The sequence below is a fragment of the Rhinolophus sinicus genome, linkage group LG13, assembly GCF_036562045.2.
Source record: "Rhinolophus sinicus isolate RSC01 linkage group LG13, ASM3656204v1, whole genome shotgun sequence".
NCBI classification, from domain to species: Eukaryota; Metazoa; Chordata; class Mammalia; order Chiroptera; family Rhinolophidae; genus Rhinolophus; species Rhinolophus sinicus.
This window is the reverse complement of record NC_133762.1, coordinates 10,697,943-10,716,692: the sequence shown is the minus strand read 5'-3', so window position 1 is coordinate 10,716,692 and position 18,750 is coordinate 10,697,943. Positions and strand designations below refer to the sequence as shown.

At 45.9% G+C, this 18,750-nt stretch overlaps 1 protein-coding gene across 1 annotated transcript in view; it reads right to left on the bottom strand.

Moving 5' to 3' along the window:
- Positions 1 to 315: 315 nt before the first annotated feature.
- The window catches only part of AGBL1 (AGBL carboxypeptidase 1), a 583,728-nt gene continuing 565,293 nt past the window's right edge, over positions 316 to 18,750 (bottom strand). The window contains exon 23 of the mRNA XM_019726713.2: positions 316 to 6,196. Coding sequence (XP_019582272.2) covers positions 5,986 to 6,196 — 211 coding nt within the window. The 3' untranslated portion in view covers positions 316 to 5,985. The remainder of the gene's footprint in view (positions 6,197 to 18,750) is intronic.

The window sequence follows — 18,750 nt, the reverse complement described above, 5'->3', positions numbered from 1 at the left end:
GTCTCCTCGGACTGGCTGCAGGGGCAGTGAAGAAGGGACACGCTTCAGTTCCCAGGACAATGGTCTCTTTGACTGGGAATATACCGAACCAGAATTACAAGTGTGCAAGAATAAACAAGGCCGGAGTCCATCTAAAGTTGTTTTACACTCTGTTTTATTGAAGTCAATGCATTTCCGTTCCTATGTGCAGTGCCTAGGTTTGCTTAATTATAGACACCCAGGGTGAATGCTAATGGAAGCCGAGGACAGTTCCGCATTGGAAACCAAGGCCCTTTTCTGACCTCTACAGGCCATTTGCAGGAAAAAAAAAAAAACACCACGAAGCTGCTTCTGGAAAATAATAGAGCAGTAGGCATGGAAGACTAGGGGCTGAAGGAAAATTTTCCTGGATGTTTTCTTGCACAGACGTGTCCTACTTCCCCGGAGCTCTGCTATCCATGTTTACCAAGACAACAGGTAGGAGGTCATTGCTGGGAGACCTTTGGAATGAACATTAAGATCTCAATCCTTTTGCACATATTGAATGGAGGCTCACCATGTCTTAGGCACTCGGCTGAACAAAACTGTCTTTGTTCCCCGAGAATGTGCAGTCTGGTGATGGTGGGGGGACAGAGAATTCACAGGGAGTATCACGCAACAAAATCTACGAGAAGGTTTCTGCGAGGTGCTAATGCAAACTCAGAAGCAGATCATGGAAGACTGCCTGGAGGAGGACACAATTAATCAATAACACGATGGATGGAATCAGGCACAGAGGTGGAAGTGAGGAAGCAAAAGAGTAAGTGCTTATTGGAAATTAAAAGTGATTTTTAAATGAATTCAGCAGGAGCCTGTGTTGAGAGAGGAGACCCGAAAGCCAGCCAGTGGCTGGAACAGGAAGGATCCAAGTGCCAGGTTCCATTTGCATTTTATCCTCTGGCTCGTGGGAGGCCCCTGAGCAGCGGAAACGGGAACAGACTGTCATTCCAAATATTATCCAGCAGCCCAGAAGAAGGGGCTGGGGAGAAGGGGAAGAAGGGGCCGGAGAGAAGGCTAAACCAACAGTGAGGAAAACAGTGGGGAAACCATTGCTGAAATCCAGGGGAGAAATGAACCAAGAAGAAAGCAGGGTGGACAGCTTCAAAGAGAAGCTAAAGACAAACAAGGCTTAACCCCACCGGTGGACTCAGCTGTGTACTGAGTATCTGACTGCCTGCCTTGCTCAGGCATCAGGCACACACACACAAAAACATGGCACAGGCTTCCTCTCAGGTGATCACGTGTAGGAACCAGGAGGCAGAGACTTGGGTGGGAAGATACAATGAGGAACTGACTTTGAACCTGTTGAGTCTGAAAGGGGGATGTAAGGTAAAGTGGGCTGCTGTACAGCAACGCTCAGTGTGAGTTGTTTCTGTTTGACTCAAGGAGGGAAAGCAATAAGCACGTCCGTTCCCGGCGACATGGATCCCTCCATGTCCTCTAAAAGGCCCTCAGAGGTCTTTGAAGAGACACTTTTCCTTGGCGTATGGGCTCAGGTGCCAGACTGTCTGTGTGAAAAGCCATGCTCCTGCCGCTGACTAGCTGTGCGATCTTAGGGGAGTCCTGCCTTCTTTACGTGTCAGCACCCTCACCAACAATCCTCAGCTCCTGTGAAAGGAGCAAAACAAGAGGCCTCCTTTGCAAGGTTAGGCTGGGAGGCTTAAACACGGTAATACATGCAATGGTCTCAGACGACTGCATACGGCACGTATTTGTGTTCAGCACATGCCATTATTTTTTAAGGACCCGGACAGGCTTAAAATACACACATGCGACAAGACCTGGTCCTGCCATGTGCTGATGAGAGAGGGCCCCACTTTTTACCCCCAAAGGCCGCCATCGCGATTTCTGTGTGACAGCATGGCATAAAATTATCATTTAGCTGCCCCCTGCCTTTACAAACACGTGTCTGAAGGTAACCTTCCCTCACTTGCTTTGTTTTCTTGCTTAAAACCTTGGACCTACACTGTGTGTGCGTGCGTGTGTGTGCGTGTGTGTGTGTGTGTGTGTGTGTGTGTAAGGAACTCAAGCTCAGTTTCAACTCCATTGTATTAGAATGTGCGTAATAGATGATTTTAAGTTATATACACTTGTACCTTTTTTATTATTAGGCACTGAAAGGCTGTAATACAATCCATTTTTAGCTAAAAAAAATTTTTTTTTTACCACTCTTTTTCTTCTAAACAACACATTTCATCAAGAATCAATCGGGCACACACAAAGCCAAACTGCAACACAAACAAAAGAGACATCTGCTGGGAAGACAGCCGCAGGCTCCATACCGAATGAATTATTTTTGCCCCAAAGTGCTCTCACGATGAGTTCCCAGGCTACTGAGTGCATGTCTTTCCAAGACTGGAGCCCTGAGGGGCTGGAGCGGGTTGTCCCGCCGGGAAGACAGCCCATCATTCGAACCCATATGCGAATGTTCAGATACACTGCACAGGCCACCGTCCTGCGTCCCTAATGAGGGCGAGTTCCGTCAGGTATGTCATGGCAGCACCGTCTCCTGGCAGAGGGCAGAGCCTCCCTGGAATCTGAAATTGACGCTCCAGCTCCGTCCTCCAGGCTGGGACACAGATGCTGCTCCCGAGAACGAACGTCTCCCCTAGAAGTGCAACGCGACCTGACTTGGGTAGGCAACCCTTCAGGGGAGACTGCCACTCAAAGATTACGTTCTTTTCACATGTTCTTTGGGGCTCTGAATCCTTTGACTGGAGGCCCAGAAGACGCTGGGGCTCACGGGTGGGATTCTCGCGGGACAGGGCTGCACGGAGCACCCTGGCAGCCAGCACAGCACAAGACACGTGGATCCATGTGCCCGTCTTCACCACAGGGGGCCCACGGTCCAGGGTGCCCGGATGAATGCGGCAGCCACCAGCTGCTATTCCATCCTCACTGCTTTAGCTAAACACTCCACAGTCCAAACCAGGACGTGGCGACACTGCTCCTCATTCTGCTTGATTCGCATGGGGAAAGGCGTCCACGCAACTGTCAGCTGAAGAGGCTAGGCCGCGTGTGTAAGAGACGCCCTCTTAGAGAAACCCACTTCCCTTTCTACAACACCAACAGATTTGAGATGGAAAACGGAGGAAGGGAAGGGAAATACACGGGGTTTCGTTAAAATACTGAATGTTCAGTTTTGAGGCGGAGAAGAAGACAGACTTCTGCGTCCCTTCCCTGTGTCAAGAAGTAGGCTGGGTGCAGGGGGAGATAGAAAGATAACAGATCCATGCATGTCAGAGAGCTCTACTCACTGGTGGGCATGGGGCTGTAAAACACACATCAATAAAGGTGTCAATGGCCATCATGCTGTAAAAGGGCTGTACAATCAGTGCCCTGTGGGCATGGAAGAGACAGGATACAAGTTGGCGTGGGTGATTAGAAAAGGTTTTACAGAGGAAAGGTGATATTTAAACTGGGTCTTGATGCCTCCCAATGATGTAAGTAAGGGAAGATGCTTATCAGAGACAGAGGGAAATGTGTCAAGGTTTGAAAAACCAAAGAGGCAGGTTAGGGAGCCGTGTGGCTTAACAGTGTGAGTGTGAGTGAATGTGAGTGTGAGTGTGTGTGTGTGTGTGTGTGTGTGTGTGTGGTGTGTTCCTAAGTGTGATGAGATAAAGTAAAGCTATGTCCCATGACAAATGGGAGAGCTTGGGGAACAGCAGAACCTGAGACTGGGTCCAGATCTGCTGAGCCCTCTAGACTTAGCTCCTGTGGGAATATGGAGAAAGTGTCTGCCACCGGGAGTGTCAGGAACAATCAGCAGACACCCCCCCCTTAGGAGGCCATGGAAGTGTGACCCTCAGCAGGTCACAAGAAGCCTTGGGCTTCTCCACCCACATTAGGCCTAGCCTACGGGTGAAAAGGTGAGCTCTCCGCTCTGCCCAGCAGAGTTGGCTTGGGTGATGAGAAAAGGTTTTACAGAGGAAAGATGATGTTTGAACTGGTGCACAAGGCTGCCCCAGGAAACTGCAGGCCCCCCAATGCCCCGTGGCCCCCCATCCTACCCCTGTCACACAGAGCCCCCGACAACAGCCGGGGCAGGACAGCCATGCACAGGGGCTGGCCCCGACACCTCCTCTCGGACTCGCAACCCCTCTGCACACTTTGAACCCCATCTGCTTCCCGTCAGAGGCAACAACTCCTTGAATTTCTTGCATCGTCTCCTTTGGCTCCAAGTTGGGTGGAATATGGGTTTGAGAACAATTCACTGTAGGGGTGTGGCCAGCACGAGACACATCTGGCCGCACTGGAAGAGCCGCTCCTGTGACGATACAGAGTTGACTTGCACACGAGCCCTTCCCGCTCCCAGACTGCACACTGGTGAGGTTGGACACAGAGTGGCCGTCCGTCCCCCGGGGAAGGCAAAGTCCATTCCCCCTCTCCCATCTCCCTATTTTCTCCAAGCAAACTGCTTCTCAGTCGACCAGCACCTGGCTCCGTTGCTCGGGATATCCCCCCGGCCCCCAGCTCACTCGGTACCTCTTTCCTTTACCAATTCTGTTCCTCATGTGCCTCTGATTTCTAGGCCTCCTGCCCACCTGCACAGGTGATAGGCCCCCAGTATTCAGCAGGACCCCAGATTGCACGCATCATCTGGTCTTCGATTATGATAATGCCACACCCAGGGTATTCCTCAGACTCCCGAACCACCAGCATAGCAAAGACGCCAAACCACCAGTACCGAACAGATGGACACCGGTACTGCCGCAAACCTGCTGCCATCTGTCCCGGACACGCCTCTGCTCGCCATTCTCTGTCTCCCCAGCCCATTCAGACTCAAATTCAGCCTTGTCATCAAGGCACGTCTGAAGTTGCTTCCTCAGATCGATGCCTAGCTTTTCAATTTCAACGCCTGCCACTCTCCTCCTTTCCCTGCACACAAACACATCTATTCAATGCTTCCCAGTAAACATTTTATGTCCAACTCTAACCCCATCACAGGACCTTTGCACATACTTTCCCTAGTTCATAGCATATCTTCCCATTTCTTTTTACCAGAAAACTCTTGTATATCCATCCAGAATCACCTCAATTATCACCTTGTCTTGGGAGGCTTTTCCTCCCACCGCTGCCCCCATTAGATCCGTTCATTCCCTGTTCTCCTCTGCACAGCTCCATAACGGCATGTGCTGTTGTATTAAAATAAAATGCGTATTGTTCCCCTCTCCCTATGAGCAGCTTGAGGACACAGGTGGGTCTTTTCCCTCTGCATCTTTAGAGCTTAGTGAAGTGCATGACGCACGGCAGGTGTGTCCTAAGTGTGTCACGTGGGGGAATCAATAAATAGGCCATGTTCCTGGCTTTTCCTGCTCACATCAGAAAGGTCACTTGCTCACAGAAACATCCAAGGTGACCTTGAGGTAATACCACAGGCTAAACTGAGCCAAGGTACCCATTGCTGATCATGAATTAGTATTGTTTCCATGCCTCCCAGAATTTACATTTTCAACACCATTCTCTCCTTGACTTAACGCAATGAAGCAGCAGAAGCATTATGCTATCCTCTGTGGAGGGGTGGAAATATTGAGTATGGGAGACATTGAGGGATGTTGTCAGCTTGAATTTGAACTGTGTCTGCCATTTCCCCGACACCTCTTATGTACGTTACAGACATCTGAATGCCTTCATATAACTGATGGAGGCGTGGTTTATGAATGATAGCAAAGAAATTTGAAAAAGAGTCAGAAAAAGAAGGTACCATCAATAATGACAGCGGTAATAACAGCTCCTTAAATCAAAGCACATGCGCCTTGCTCCTGGGCCTTGGGTCTACATTAGAGCAAAGTTTTGTTCTGTGGACTATGCGTGGGACACTAGAACCAAATCTGAAAAGAAGGCTGCTGAGCTCAGGTGGCCTGGCTGTTTGCACTGCCATTATGGTGCGTGTCTGACGGCGAAGAAACGACAACAGAGCTGCTAGTCCAATGGCCGGAGACCGAGGACTCGCCGTGAACCTCGGGGCTATGGGGTGGCTTTTGTTCCCTGTCCTGGCCCCTCCTCGTCTTCCTGTCCCTCGTCCTTGTGGAAGGCCCACTCCTGGATCTGCCGGTCCAGCTCAGAGAAGCTGCCTTCCTGGTCTGAGCTGCTGTCTGCACTGTATTCGATCTCCTCCATGCAGGGGGGCTCGTCATCCAGTTCGGAGGGGACACTGCTGCTGCTGCTTCTGCTGCGTCTGCCATCGGTGCCCAGAAGACATGGAGAAGAAAAGAGGAGGAGGAAGGGAAGGAGAAAGGAGGGAGACGGACAGCGGGGAGGGGACACAGAAAGGGGGAGGTGGAGAGAGGAGGAGGAAAGGAAAAGAGAAGTTACCCAGAGGAAGGAACATGTACGAGAGGGTGGAGGAGCAGCGGGGAGAGCTCTTTGAGTCTGAAAGTCGAGTCTCTGCTCTGTGAACTGTGTGGCAGGCACAGTCCTCTCCCCTCAACCACGACCCTGAGACGGAGACACACAAAGGGGCTCATGGGAAACCGGTGGCTTCCTTCTTCCTTTGCCAGCAGAGTGTGCACATCTACGGCCAATCGGACGACTTCCAACCACAAGACGTGGGCGGCCTCCCATACTTAAGGTCTTCAGGATCCTTCAGAACCAAAGTGACCCATCAGAGAAGGCCGCCACTGAGCGCCTGACACTGCCACGTCACCCACTCTCAGGAAAGGGTGGGACTGCATTTGGGGAGGTGGGGCTCAAAATCCCTAATATCTCCCACTCTGACTAACAGCACCGTGAGTCGTGTTGCTCAGTTCTCCTTCATCACGAGGAATGGTGTATGGGAATTAGAAAAGTAATCCAGGGTGAAATGAACAAATGAGAGTGTACGTACGGAAACAGCATTCGCTTTCCACAATGTTTTGCTTCCCCCTCATCTCTCCTACCTCCTTTCAGTGTATTTACAAACAGCAGCTCAGCAGGGGACGCCCAGCAAGAGATGGAAGGGGCGACAGAAATGGACTACAAATCTTGACCATACACTGTGACCAAGGTGAATTTCCTTCCAAAGAACTGAATATGTCATGTGCATGAGGCCCTTCTTTCCCGAAGACTTTCTAATCACTCCCTACTTAAGACTGAATCAATTAAGATGAACAGCGAGCTGGGTTCCTACTCTGTGATTTCTAGAAGGCAAGCACTTCATAAATCAGGCCGAGCTGCTCACCCACCTGCTGCGCCATAAACAATGAAAATGGGGGATCGACGGCATGGTTACATGTGAGCTCGGGGAATGAATCAGAGGCCGGTTTAATTGTCTAGGGATGGATGGGAGCTGTTCCCAAGCTTGCCGGGTCCTCAGGACCCTGAATGGAAGGTCTGGTGGGACACCGCCTGGATGGAGAGGAAGAATTATGAATCTCGTTTCCACAGCACCACAGCGTTCAATGGTTACCGTACTTTACAGGCTGAATTGTGGGTGGAGAAAAAATTGAGGGAAGAAAGATAAGTGTGGCCCCAGCTCTAACTTGTGCTCAAGCCAACAAGAACACGAACTGTGTGTGACAGCAGTGTCACCAGGCTAGGTAGTGAGCTGACAAGGCTGCACAAGTTCCAGCCTGCGCTTCAATACTGGCTATGGGACCTTGGGAAAAACCAGTTAACCTCACAGAACAGCAGTAATAATACCTCAAGAGTGGCAAGTACTCCATGAGAAAACACAGGATGCTCTCTGGCAGTGTGCTCTGCTGAGCCTAAGCCATTGACCTGTTTTAATTCCATTGTTCTACTGTGGATACTCAAGATGGTAAACTACAGCGTCGAAAGACAGCACGCATGGAGATTTGTTGCTTCCGACCTGGGTGACTGCAGCAACTTTTGCGAAACCGTCCCAAGGGGCACTGCTAGTCATTTCCCTAACATGTAATTTGTATGATGCCATTTCCAAATCAGGGAAAGGCAACGCGTCTCTGTTAATTGTTAATGCAATATGAGCATCAGTGGATGGGAACTTCCCCAAGGGCGCAGTGAGCAGAAGCCCATGACTAAACCAAAGGTCATTCTGTCCCTAGTAAGATCCAGCCTTGCCCCACCGTCGTTGGGTCCCGTCACTCACACACGTGGATTTTCCCAACTATCATCAAGTTGTCAGGCCGTTGTTGTGATCATATACCCTGGACTGAACTTTTTCTAAGCCTTTAATCATGAAACCAATTTCTTTGATCTACAATGATCTTCCAAGCCCTCGACACCCAACCAAATAAGATAGGCCGTTCTTACAAGCTCATCTTAAGTGCCACTAAAGGACTGTTTCAATGACTCCAGCTCTTGTGGAAATTTTCTTCCTCCAGATATTAACCTTCACTTATTCCCTTCATGTGTTTTGATCCTTAATAATGTTTGTAGCCATTGCGATTAATGCCCATACTTATGTCTCATTCATATTATTCCACAGAACACTAGAATGCTCTGGAACACTAGTCAGCATATAATAAAAAAGTTGCCAAATTCAACATGTAACCTGTATATGTGTTGGAAAACATCTGGATTTTTGGACCATCTTGGGGAGGAATTACTTTTTGTTGATTTCTTTTGAAGGTTTTCTACATGAATTAAGCCATAATCACGATGTTTATGCATTTGAGTGATTTCAAACAAATATGTTTCTCTTCAACACTAAGATATATAAAAAATGCAACGGATGATACAAACAGGGTATAGGATAAATATATAGTATGTAATATACAAAGTATGGTAGAGGCATCGTAGCGGTCGTGACATCGCAGCACAACCCATTACTCATGTTTGTGTGACTCTGCCAGTCGTGTGAAAGTGCAGCAGATACAATTACAGCAGTCGGTTATGCCACCTAGGTTTGTGCAAAGACTACGCTCTGTAATAGTCACCTAACAACGACGTGGCCTAACAGCACATTTCTCAGAACGTACCCTGTCATGAAGCGGCACGTAACTGCGTACAGAGGCTCCCTGATGTATGCTGGGGTTGCATCCCGATAAACCCACCGTAAGTAAAAAATGCCTTTAATATGCCTGACCAACTTACTGAACATTGTAGCTTAGCCTCGCTGACCTTCAACAGGCTCAGGACACTCACATTCACCTGCACTGGGGCAAAATCATCTCACGCATGGAATACACTGCAGAATACTGGTTGCTGACCCTCGGGCTCGCATGGCTCCCTGCCACTGACCAACATCCCCAGAGAGTATTACACCACATAGCAGCAGCCCAGAGAAAGATCAAAAGTCAAAAACTGAAGTACGGGTTCTCCTGAACGCGTATCACTTCTGCACGATGGCAAAATCGAAAAATCATTAAGTCGGGGACCGTCTCTCTATATAAATTAAGAAAGCCTAGAATAGTTTAATTATGTCTTGCACTTATTTGCCCAAACGCAGTGTAAATATTTGAATAAGCAGAGAAATCAAATTACATGTTCAGGCACTTCCAGTTCTGTATAAAGAGAAATATTTCTCCCTTTTCCTTCTCCTCAATAGCCCTGGATATTATATATAAAACAAACATTAACAAAACTCCGAAATGTGGATGAAATATGGAGAGAAGTCAGACAGGATAGGGGTGTCGGGACCCGAAACCAACATGGTGGTGAGTTCCCTGGGGTTTCTCTCTGCCTCACGTATCCCAGACTTAGAGTTGGAGAACAGGGCAACCTGAACATAGTAACAGGTGCAGACAAAGAGCCACAAACGAGCTAGCTCTCTTGAGCAAAGTGTTGAGGAAAGGGGCAGCCTAGCAAGAAAGACACATGTTCAACTGTAACAGCTCTACTCCAGGCAAACACTACATGAGAAACAGTGGCCCCACCCCTGTTCTGCCAACAAAAGTGGGGAGCCTAGCCTTCTGCTCTCACCAGACTATAACACGGCACCCTGAAACCCCTCCCCCCCCATGCTGAGGCATCAGAGAAGGCAGAATAGGGGGTCAGATGTTCATCCCCATTTTGTGGTAATGAGGTCCCTTACTCCATCACTTGTGAGTGACCTTACCATGTGAGTGGCCTCGGCCTCCACAAATAACTGCTGGGAATAAGACCATCCCCGACCAGTGTCACTGGAGTGTGGTCACGAGGCACCGCCCCGGCCACCCAGAATGGCATCTGTGAAGGCCTAGTGGGGAGCTGAAATTCTCACCAGCTCCCAGCATCAACAAGGAGTCCTCATCCCCCGGGGTGCCAGTGTGGCCTAACGGGGAACCTAGACCTTTACCAGCTGCCCCCCACCAGCAGTATAAAGACCCCCCCTTCTCCTCTCTGAGTGCTGTCAGAGGAAACCAGTTCAAACGCAACATTTAAACAAGATCCTAGTCTCACAGCGTAACACCCGAAATGTCTAGGTTTCAACACAAAATCATTCATCATACCAAGAATCGGGACAATCAACAGATGCCAACAGCAACATGCCACAGATGTTAGAATTATTTAACAAGGATTTTAAAGCAGACATTCTACAAGCACTCCACTGAGTAATTACGGATACGCACATTAAAAAAATACAATGTCTCAGTGAAAAAATAGAAAAACCCAGAAAAAAAAAATATATATATATATATGGGATAAAGAAGAATGAAATGAAATTTTAGAAGAAGCACAAAATAACAGAAATATAAAACTCAGCAAAAAGCAATAGAAATTCTTAGCAAATGTAAAAATAGAAAGAGAACAAATAGAAAAACAGTACAATGGAAGACTTAGCCCCAACCTGTCAAAAGCATTGAGTGTAAATTGTCTAAACACACCAATTAAAAGAGAGATTGCAGATTAAAAAATGTGATCCGACTGTATGCTGGCTACAATAACTCACTTGAAATATAATGAAATAGGCAGCTTGAGAGTAAAAGGATGGAAAAGGTATATCACACAAACAAACAAAAAGGAGTAAGTATCTTAACATCAGATAAAGTAGTCATCTGCACAAAGAAGGCAATCAGAGGTACGTATGCTGTTAAAAACGTCAAGAAATCATAGCACTGCTGTATATGCACGTACGACACAGAGCTGCCAAATATGAGAAGCAAAAACAGAACTGAAAGAAGAATTAAACAAATATATAATTATCGCTCAGGACGTGAAAACTCCTCTCTCAATAGTTGGTTAAACAACTAGACAGAAAATCAGCAACACCTCCATCAATCAACAAAGGTAGAATTGACATTAATAGAAGACTCTACCCGGTCACAGCAGAGTACGTATTATTTTCTAACGTACATGGAATATATGGCAAGACAGACCCTATCCTGAGCCACACATACACCTCAACAAATTTCAAACAAGTGAAATTGTGCACTGTGTGATCACCATGGAATCAAAGCAGAAAACCACAGAACTGAGTGGACATGAAAATATAACACATCAGAAGTTGAGGGACATCGACGGCTGTGGTTACAGGGACATCAACAGCAGTAAATACTGACCATACAACAGTCTAAGATCAAAAACCTCAGCTACCACCTCAAGAAACTAGAAAAATAAGAGCAAAATAAACCCAAAATAAGTAGAAGGAACTAATAAAGATAAGAGCAGAAACCAATGTAATTAAAACAGAAAAACAATACAGAAATTCAATGATACAAAGAGCTGTATGAAAAGATCTATAAAATTGACCAACCTCTAACAAGACTGTCAAAGCAACAGGAGGGCAGGCACTAATTACCAAGAAATCAGGTAATATCACTTAAGACCCTGCAGTGACAGAGGGACAAGGGGATACCACAAAAAACTCTACACACATAAATTTGACAACCTGGAGGGTATAGACCAATTCTTCAAAAAAGCAAAAACTATAATTTACCCAGTATGAAATCGATCATTTAAACGGCTCTATGACTATTAGGGAAATTGCACTGATCATTTAATACTCTCAAGAAAGAAATATCTAGGCCCAGATATTTTCACCGGAGAATTCTAAACCATGACTAAAGAATTAACACCAATTCTCCACAGCCTCCTCCAGAAAAATAAAAGAGGAGGGAACACATTCCATTCATTTTACGAGTTAACTATTACCCTGATAATAAAACCAGGCAAAGACAGTAAAAATAAACTACAGATCAATACCCTTCATGAATATAAATGTCACATCCTTAACAAACGATTAGCAAACTGAATTCAGCATTATATAAAAACTATTACGTACTCTAAGTGGAGTTAATTCCGGGGAGGCAAGAGCAGTTCTGTATTCACAAATCAATCAATGTAATCCACTATATTAACAGGCTAATAAAGAAATATCCCATGATCATATACACTGATGCGGAAAATGCATTCGACAAAATTGAACACACATTAGTAATAAAAACTCTCAGAAAATAAGAGAGGGAGACTTCCTTTTCTTGATAAAGAACATCTCCAAAAAAACCTAAGCTAGTATACGTAGTGGTAAAAAAAATGTTTTTCCCCCTATGATTGGGAATTAGTCAAAGATGCCTTTTCTCATCATTGTTATTCAACTTCATACTGAAAGGTCTAGCCAGCACCGGAACACAGGAAAATAACATAGCAGGCATAGAGACACACAGAAAAAAATAAAACTATCGCTATTTGGGAATGTACAAGAGCCACAATAAAAAAAATTAAATAAAAAATAACTCCCAGAACTAAAACTGAAGTCAATGAGATCACAGGTTATAAGATGAACATTAAAAAATAATCAGTTGTACTTGTAACAGTGACTATGTTAAAATTACTAGACATTTATAATCACTATACAAAAATGAAATACTCAGATGTTGATAGAAGAAACATATACCAGACTCGCATGCTAAAATATATTAAAAGCTGATGACAGAAGTTAAAGAAGATTTAAATATATGGAGAAACATACCTAGCCTAAACGATGGAACATTATAAAAATGTCGATTTCCCCCCAAATCGACGTACAAATCGAACACAAAAATTTCCTACCAAAATTTCAAAAAGATTTTTGTTCAGCTAGATAAGATTACCCTCAAATTTATATGGAACGGCGAAAGAACTAGAAACAGCTAAAGTAACTTTGAAAACAAGAATAAAGTGGGGGGAATCACGCCTCTCAACTTCAAGATGTATTATGTAGCTACAATAATCAAGATGCAAGCTCCTGGCAGACTGACAGACAGGTGCATCGACAGAACAGAGGACCCAGAAACATAGCCACACAAGTAAAACCAACTGATTTTTGACAGATGTCCGAAAGCAACAGCTAAGAAAGCTGAGGTTCACCGGGGGTGGAGGGAGTGGGGGGGAAGCTAGGGCAAGTGAGAAACACACTCAGCAGGGCATAATTTATCACCAGGCATAAATCAGTTTTCCATGACACACACAACTAATTCAGATAAACTATCTTCGTGGGAGGTGGTGTGGAAGAAAGAGCAAATCAAGATTTGCAGCTATTTATGAGTTAGCATTGCAGAGCGGAGAACAGAAGTACACTCTGTCCCAGCAAAAGAAATGTTCCCTGTTTGGAGCCTTCATAAAACTCAGGGCAAGTTTTTTTCCTGGGGTTTTGCCTCATTCGTTCACGCACTGAAATCTTCATTCAACTATTTAGTCGTTACCTACTAGGAGATCAAAGATGAGAAGAGGAAATTTTTTATAGCTCAACGAATAAAACTGAAGGTGATTAAAAATTATGGAAACCACAATCACATTTGAAGCAACAAGAATCAGGACAGAGACTACTAAGGAAAAGAAGAAAAGGGGATGGATACACACACAAAATAAACTGCTGGTGGCACTTGTCTGGCAAAGGATCAAGGTCACTCTATGTACCCTGCCACCACTCAATCCATTATCTTATTTCCTGTGAACAAAATCGCTCAAGTCTAGCAAAATGCCATAAATAAAATTGTCCTTGACACTGCTGCCAATCCTTCCCATCTTGAAGGCCAAGGTAGCATCCCACTGCTTTGAAAGGTTCCCTGGGAACAGCAGCAAGCCTCTCGCCTTTCTCTGACGTGTTCTAGCACTTTGTGCGACGTGATGCTTGCTTTTTAATATTCCTGTGAGTGGGATGAAGCAATTGTCTGTGTGTTGACCTGCGAGGGGTGAGACTGTGCGTTTGCATGGCCCTCGTGCCCAGGGTGGCGAGGAAGACCTGACAGGTACCAGACGGGCCACCTCACGAGCTGTTCAGAATCATTCCAAGTACCTGCCCATCCTCACAAAGAGCCTGACCCTGCCGGGAGCCAGCAGAGCAGAAGAGCAACCATACAAAGCCCCGGTGTCCAGGGAGAACCCTCTCAGGGCAGCACTGGACACGGCGGGCAGAGCGAGGGCTCCAATTTCTAAAAGTTGCCAACGTCATGAAGAGATGCTCTCTGCAGCTCAGATTCTGCTCCCTCAGGATGAAACACATATGGTGAGGCAGAGTAACGGTAATTTCCAGAGGATCAGGGTATCCACTCTTCTTCCTGTTGCTCTCTCTCTTCTTTTTTCAAAACTGATAATTTCCATAAGAAGGAATCAGTATACGCAATATAAATCAAATATAAATAAAATGAAGTAATATTACGTAGAAATCAAACTGGGCTTCCGGTGATGTGTGTGGGAAATGGATGGAGAAAACATTGCAAATTGATTCCATTTCCTCCTTTTCACCTGACTGCGTTGCTATTCTGTAGACACACATTCATTCAACAGTCACTTTGGAGAATCACAGAATTTACCTTCTCTGAGTTTCACTGTCGTCATCTGTAAAATGGGCACGCTACTAGTTTTCTTCTTGGAATGATATGAAGGGAAGCAAATGTGTCCTGACATGTCAGGACACAAAACCTAACACACGACTCAAGTGAATTCTTATTCCCCTTTCCTCTCTCTCCTTCTCGGATGGAGACAAGGCTTGAAGGTATTTTTATCCGGCAAATTCATCACCCTCATCCTCAAATATTAACCATCGATGCAGCTTTCCAACGGTCTCTAAGCAAAGCCATTAAGAAGACTCCCCTGCAGTTCTTCCAAGCCAGCCAGTTCAGCAATTTGCAACTTTATGATGTGATAAATAGAATTTCTTTGTTTTGATTTTTCATTTGCATATTTATTGAGATATGACGCTCTTCATTAGTTCTGCTTTTTCTGTTTTGTTTTGTTTTCTTGGTTGGAAAAAGACAGCTTTCTGTAGTGCAAAATGATTCTGTGTGCTGACAGGGTGAAGAAAACACCGCCGGTGGCATTCCTTGAGGTGGATGCTGGTGAAAAATGCAGCTTTCCGGATTCTCTTTCCACTTGTTTTCTCTTGCAATGCTCAGGGAATGCTCAAGACTTTGGGAATGTCAGACCTCAAGGAGTAGACACCCACTGAGAAACACAGAATACTTAAAATGCCACACTCGTATTCTTCCCAGCCTCCCTGTCGCCTGTCTCCCTCCTGAGAAAGCTGAGCCCCACTGAGTGTCTCTTCCCAAAGAAATGCAGCCCCATTGCGTATTGGTTTTTTAGGGGACACAGCAGCTCGGCAGAGCCCGGTGGCTGCATTGCAGGGGAGGGACGTGCTACTCACCCTGCGTGCTGCGTCTCCCTGATGCATATTTACTTTCTTCAGGAGCAGAGCCGTTTGAATGCAGGGCCCCATCCACTAGACAACGGATAAACTCATAAGGACATATGCCCACTGTGATTCTCTCACCACCACTGCTCAAAACAATTAGCAAGGTTCCCTAGTGTTCCCTACTGGCCAAGTTTTTCACACCATCACACAGCATGTCCCTGATTCAACACTTTTAAGATGAAGGACATTACTTATTATTTCCCTGTTCTGTCCCCTCACCTTTCTCTGTTGTTGTCATGAACTCCAGTAACAGAGCACGTATTTCCTCTGTACAGAGGTAAGTGCTCAAAGCTAATGGTAATGGGGAAAAAAAATAACAATGCTAGGGCCGGCCCGGTGGCTCAGGCGGTTAGAGCTCCGTGCTCCTAACTCCGAGGGCGGCCAGTTCGATTCCCGCATGGGCCGGTGGGCTCTCAACCACGGGGTTGCCAGTTCGATTCCTCGAGTCCCGCAAGGGATGGTGGGCTCTGCCCCCTGCAACTAAGATTGAACACGGCACCTTGAGCTGAGCTGCCTCCCGGATGGCTCAGTTGTTGGTTGGAGCGTGTCCTCTCAACCACAAGGTTGCCGGTCCAATTCTTCGACTCCCGCACGGGATGGTGGGCAGCGCCCCCTGAAACTAGAATTGAACACAGCGCCTTGAGCTGAGCTGCCGCTGAGCTCCTGGATGGCTCAGTTGGTTGGAGCGTGTCCTCTCAACCACAAGGTTGCCGGTTCGACTCCTGCAAGGGATGGTGGGCTGTGCCCCCTGAGACTGGCAGCGGCAACTGGACCTGGAGCTGAGCTGCGCCCTCCACTACTAAGACTGAAAGGACAACTTGAAGCTGAACAGAACCCTCCACAACTAAGATTGAAAGGACAACAATTTGACCATTGTTCCCCAATAAAGTCCTGTTCCCCTTAAAAAAAAATAAATAACAATGCTAAACACATACTATGTGCCACGTGCTTTGCATTTGCTCTCATTTCCTGTAAAATGTAAACAAACAAACAAGTTTATGGGGTGATGTTATCATTCCTGTTTTGCAGTTGGGAAAAGAGGTATTGAGATAATTCTTGCAATATCTTTGAGTTACACAGGGCCTCGAAGATGCACAATAATGAGATAAGACCAAGGGGTTCTGTATCTCTCAATCGATCCACAAATATTGATGTGCAAACTCCACCTTGCCTGAGGAAAAACTGGCATGGATATTAATTCACCCAATACGTGTTCTGGAAGGCTAGAAAAACACCAATGCCATTCTCACACAAAAAGCCAGAGAAATAAATACCTTCTTTCAATTGAATGAATGAATCCACTACGGTCTGGGGGGATGTGGTCCAAACTCTTCATGAAACACAGAACAAAACAGAAATAGAGAAATATGGCATAAAAGACAAGAGTGGGAGGTAGTCGGTTAGTGAGAAACAGTAAGAGGAAAGAGGAGAGAGAGAGAGAGAGAGAGAAAGGGGGAGGAAGAGAGAGGGGGGTGTTTGATGAAATTTACCCAACCAATTTGTGCCAAGAGCGTTTCTCTGAAGTTCTCATAACTTACATGAGAAACGAGTTGGCCTAAAGGGAAAGATGCTGATGTGTTGTGGAGGAGAGTCAAGAGCTAAACATTTGGGAATGTGAGAGAGAAGATCTTTGAGTGGCCCACGGATGTTTCAGACACACATGTGATTGATTTAACTACCGCACTATAGGTGATGACGTACTACGGAGCCAAATTCTACGTACTTCCTGAGTCCTTTTCCTCAGAAACTCGCCCAGCAGCAAAACAGAACTGGGGCCTGGGGTGCATCGTGTGCAGTGCTCTGCCGCTAAGGGACCTAGAGACGTTCACTAGTCCACTTAGGCGTCCACGTCCACATTGTAGGACCCAGTGCCAAGGGACGAGAGAAGGCGTTTGTGGGCAAGTCAGTGCTCAGGCTATTACTGTCACTCGTTTCTGCTTCTGACCACTCTCCCCATGTTTTCTTGTCCCGTGGTTACACATATATTCTGCTGAGTATCTGTGGGTCATCTCTCTCTAGCGACAGCCAAACGATTTTGCCATATATCCCGTGAGTACTGCAACACATGCTACAATGTTAAGTTTCAATGGATCAAAACAAACAAACAAACAAAAAACACAAAAAACAAAACACTCTACAATGACACCAAACAATCAAACTGCAGTTGTGTCTCACTCGTTACTGCTGTCAAATTCATCTTTCACTGCTTGCAAAAAACAAAAATAACAAAAGCAGTCTCAGTTGGCTGGAGCATGGCTCTCAACCACAAGGTTGCCAGTTCGATTCCTCGAGTCCCGCAAGGGATGGTGGGCAGTGCCCCTGCAACTAAGATTGAACACGGCACCTTGAGCTGAGCTGCCTCCCAGATGGCTCAGTTGGTTGGAAGGAGTCCTCTCAACCACAAGGTTGCCAGTTAAATTCCTTGAGTCCCGCAAGGGATGGTGGGCTGTGCCCTCTGCAACTAGCAACGGGCAACTGGACCTGGAGCTGAGCTGCGCCCTCCACAGCTAAGACTGAAAGGACAACAACTTGACTTGGAAAAAAAAAAGGCCTGGAAGTACACACTGTTCCCCAATAAAGTCCTGTTCCCATTCCCCAATAAAATCTTAAAAAAAACAAACCCACAAACAAACAAAAAACATTTTTCTCACTGTCTGAAATCAGAGCCTCTAAGTGAACCCCATGTTTGTAGAAGCCACTTGGATTTCGGTTCAATTTTTGGTCCAACTGTCTATGCTAAGTGATATCAGCACTTCAGTTTTATATTTTAAATTAAGACTTTGCTTTCTTACACACATCAAAGCCACAAAGAAACAAACTTGATTATTGGATATAAACAAAGCAACATAACGATGAACAAGGCAACAGGAAAGGCCAGAGTGATTTCTCAGGGAAAACAAATGAAGAAATTTGAAAATCTGGACACAGGTTTCGATCTTTTGCAAAGTTAAAAGGGAGTTAATCTGTGCATTTATTTTCTAACCCAATTTTACAGACATTTCTCTGTAAGTGCTGTTCTGTACGTGCCAGAGAAGTAACTTTATACATGTTTACACATTATTAGTCTCTCATCCGAAATGAACACCATCTACCGCTCTCAGCCAATGCACGGAGCTTGCCGTTCTGTGCTTCACTTATTCCAAAAATCGCTCGTTTTCTAACTCCTCCACAGTTTTCTCTTTCTGACATGATTTTATGTTCTGGTGAAGAGCTTTCACTCCTAATGGCTCACAAAAGAC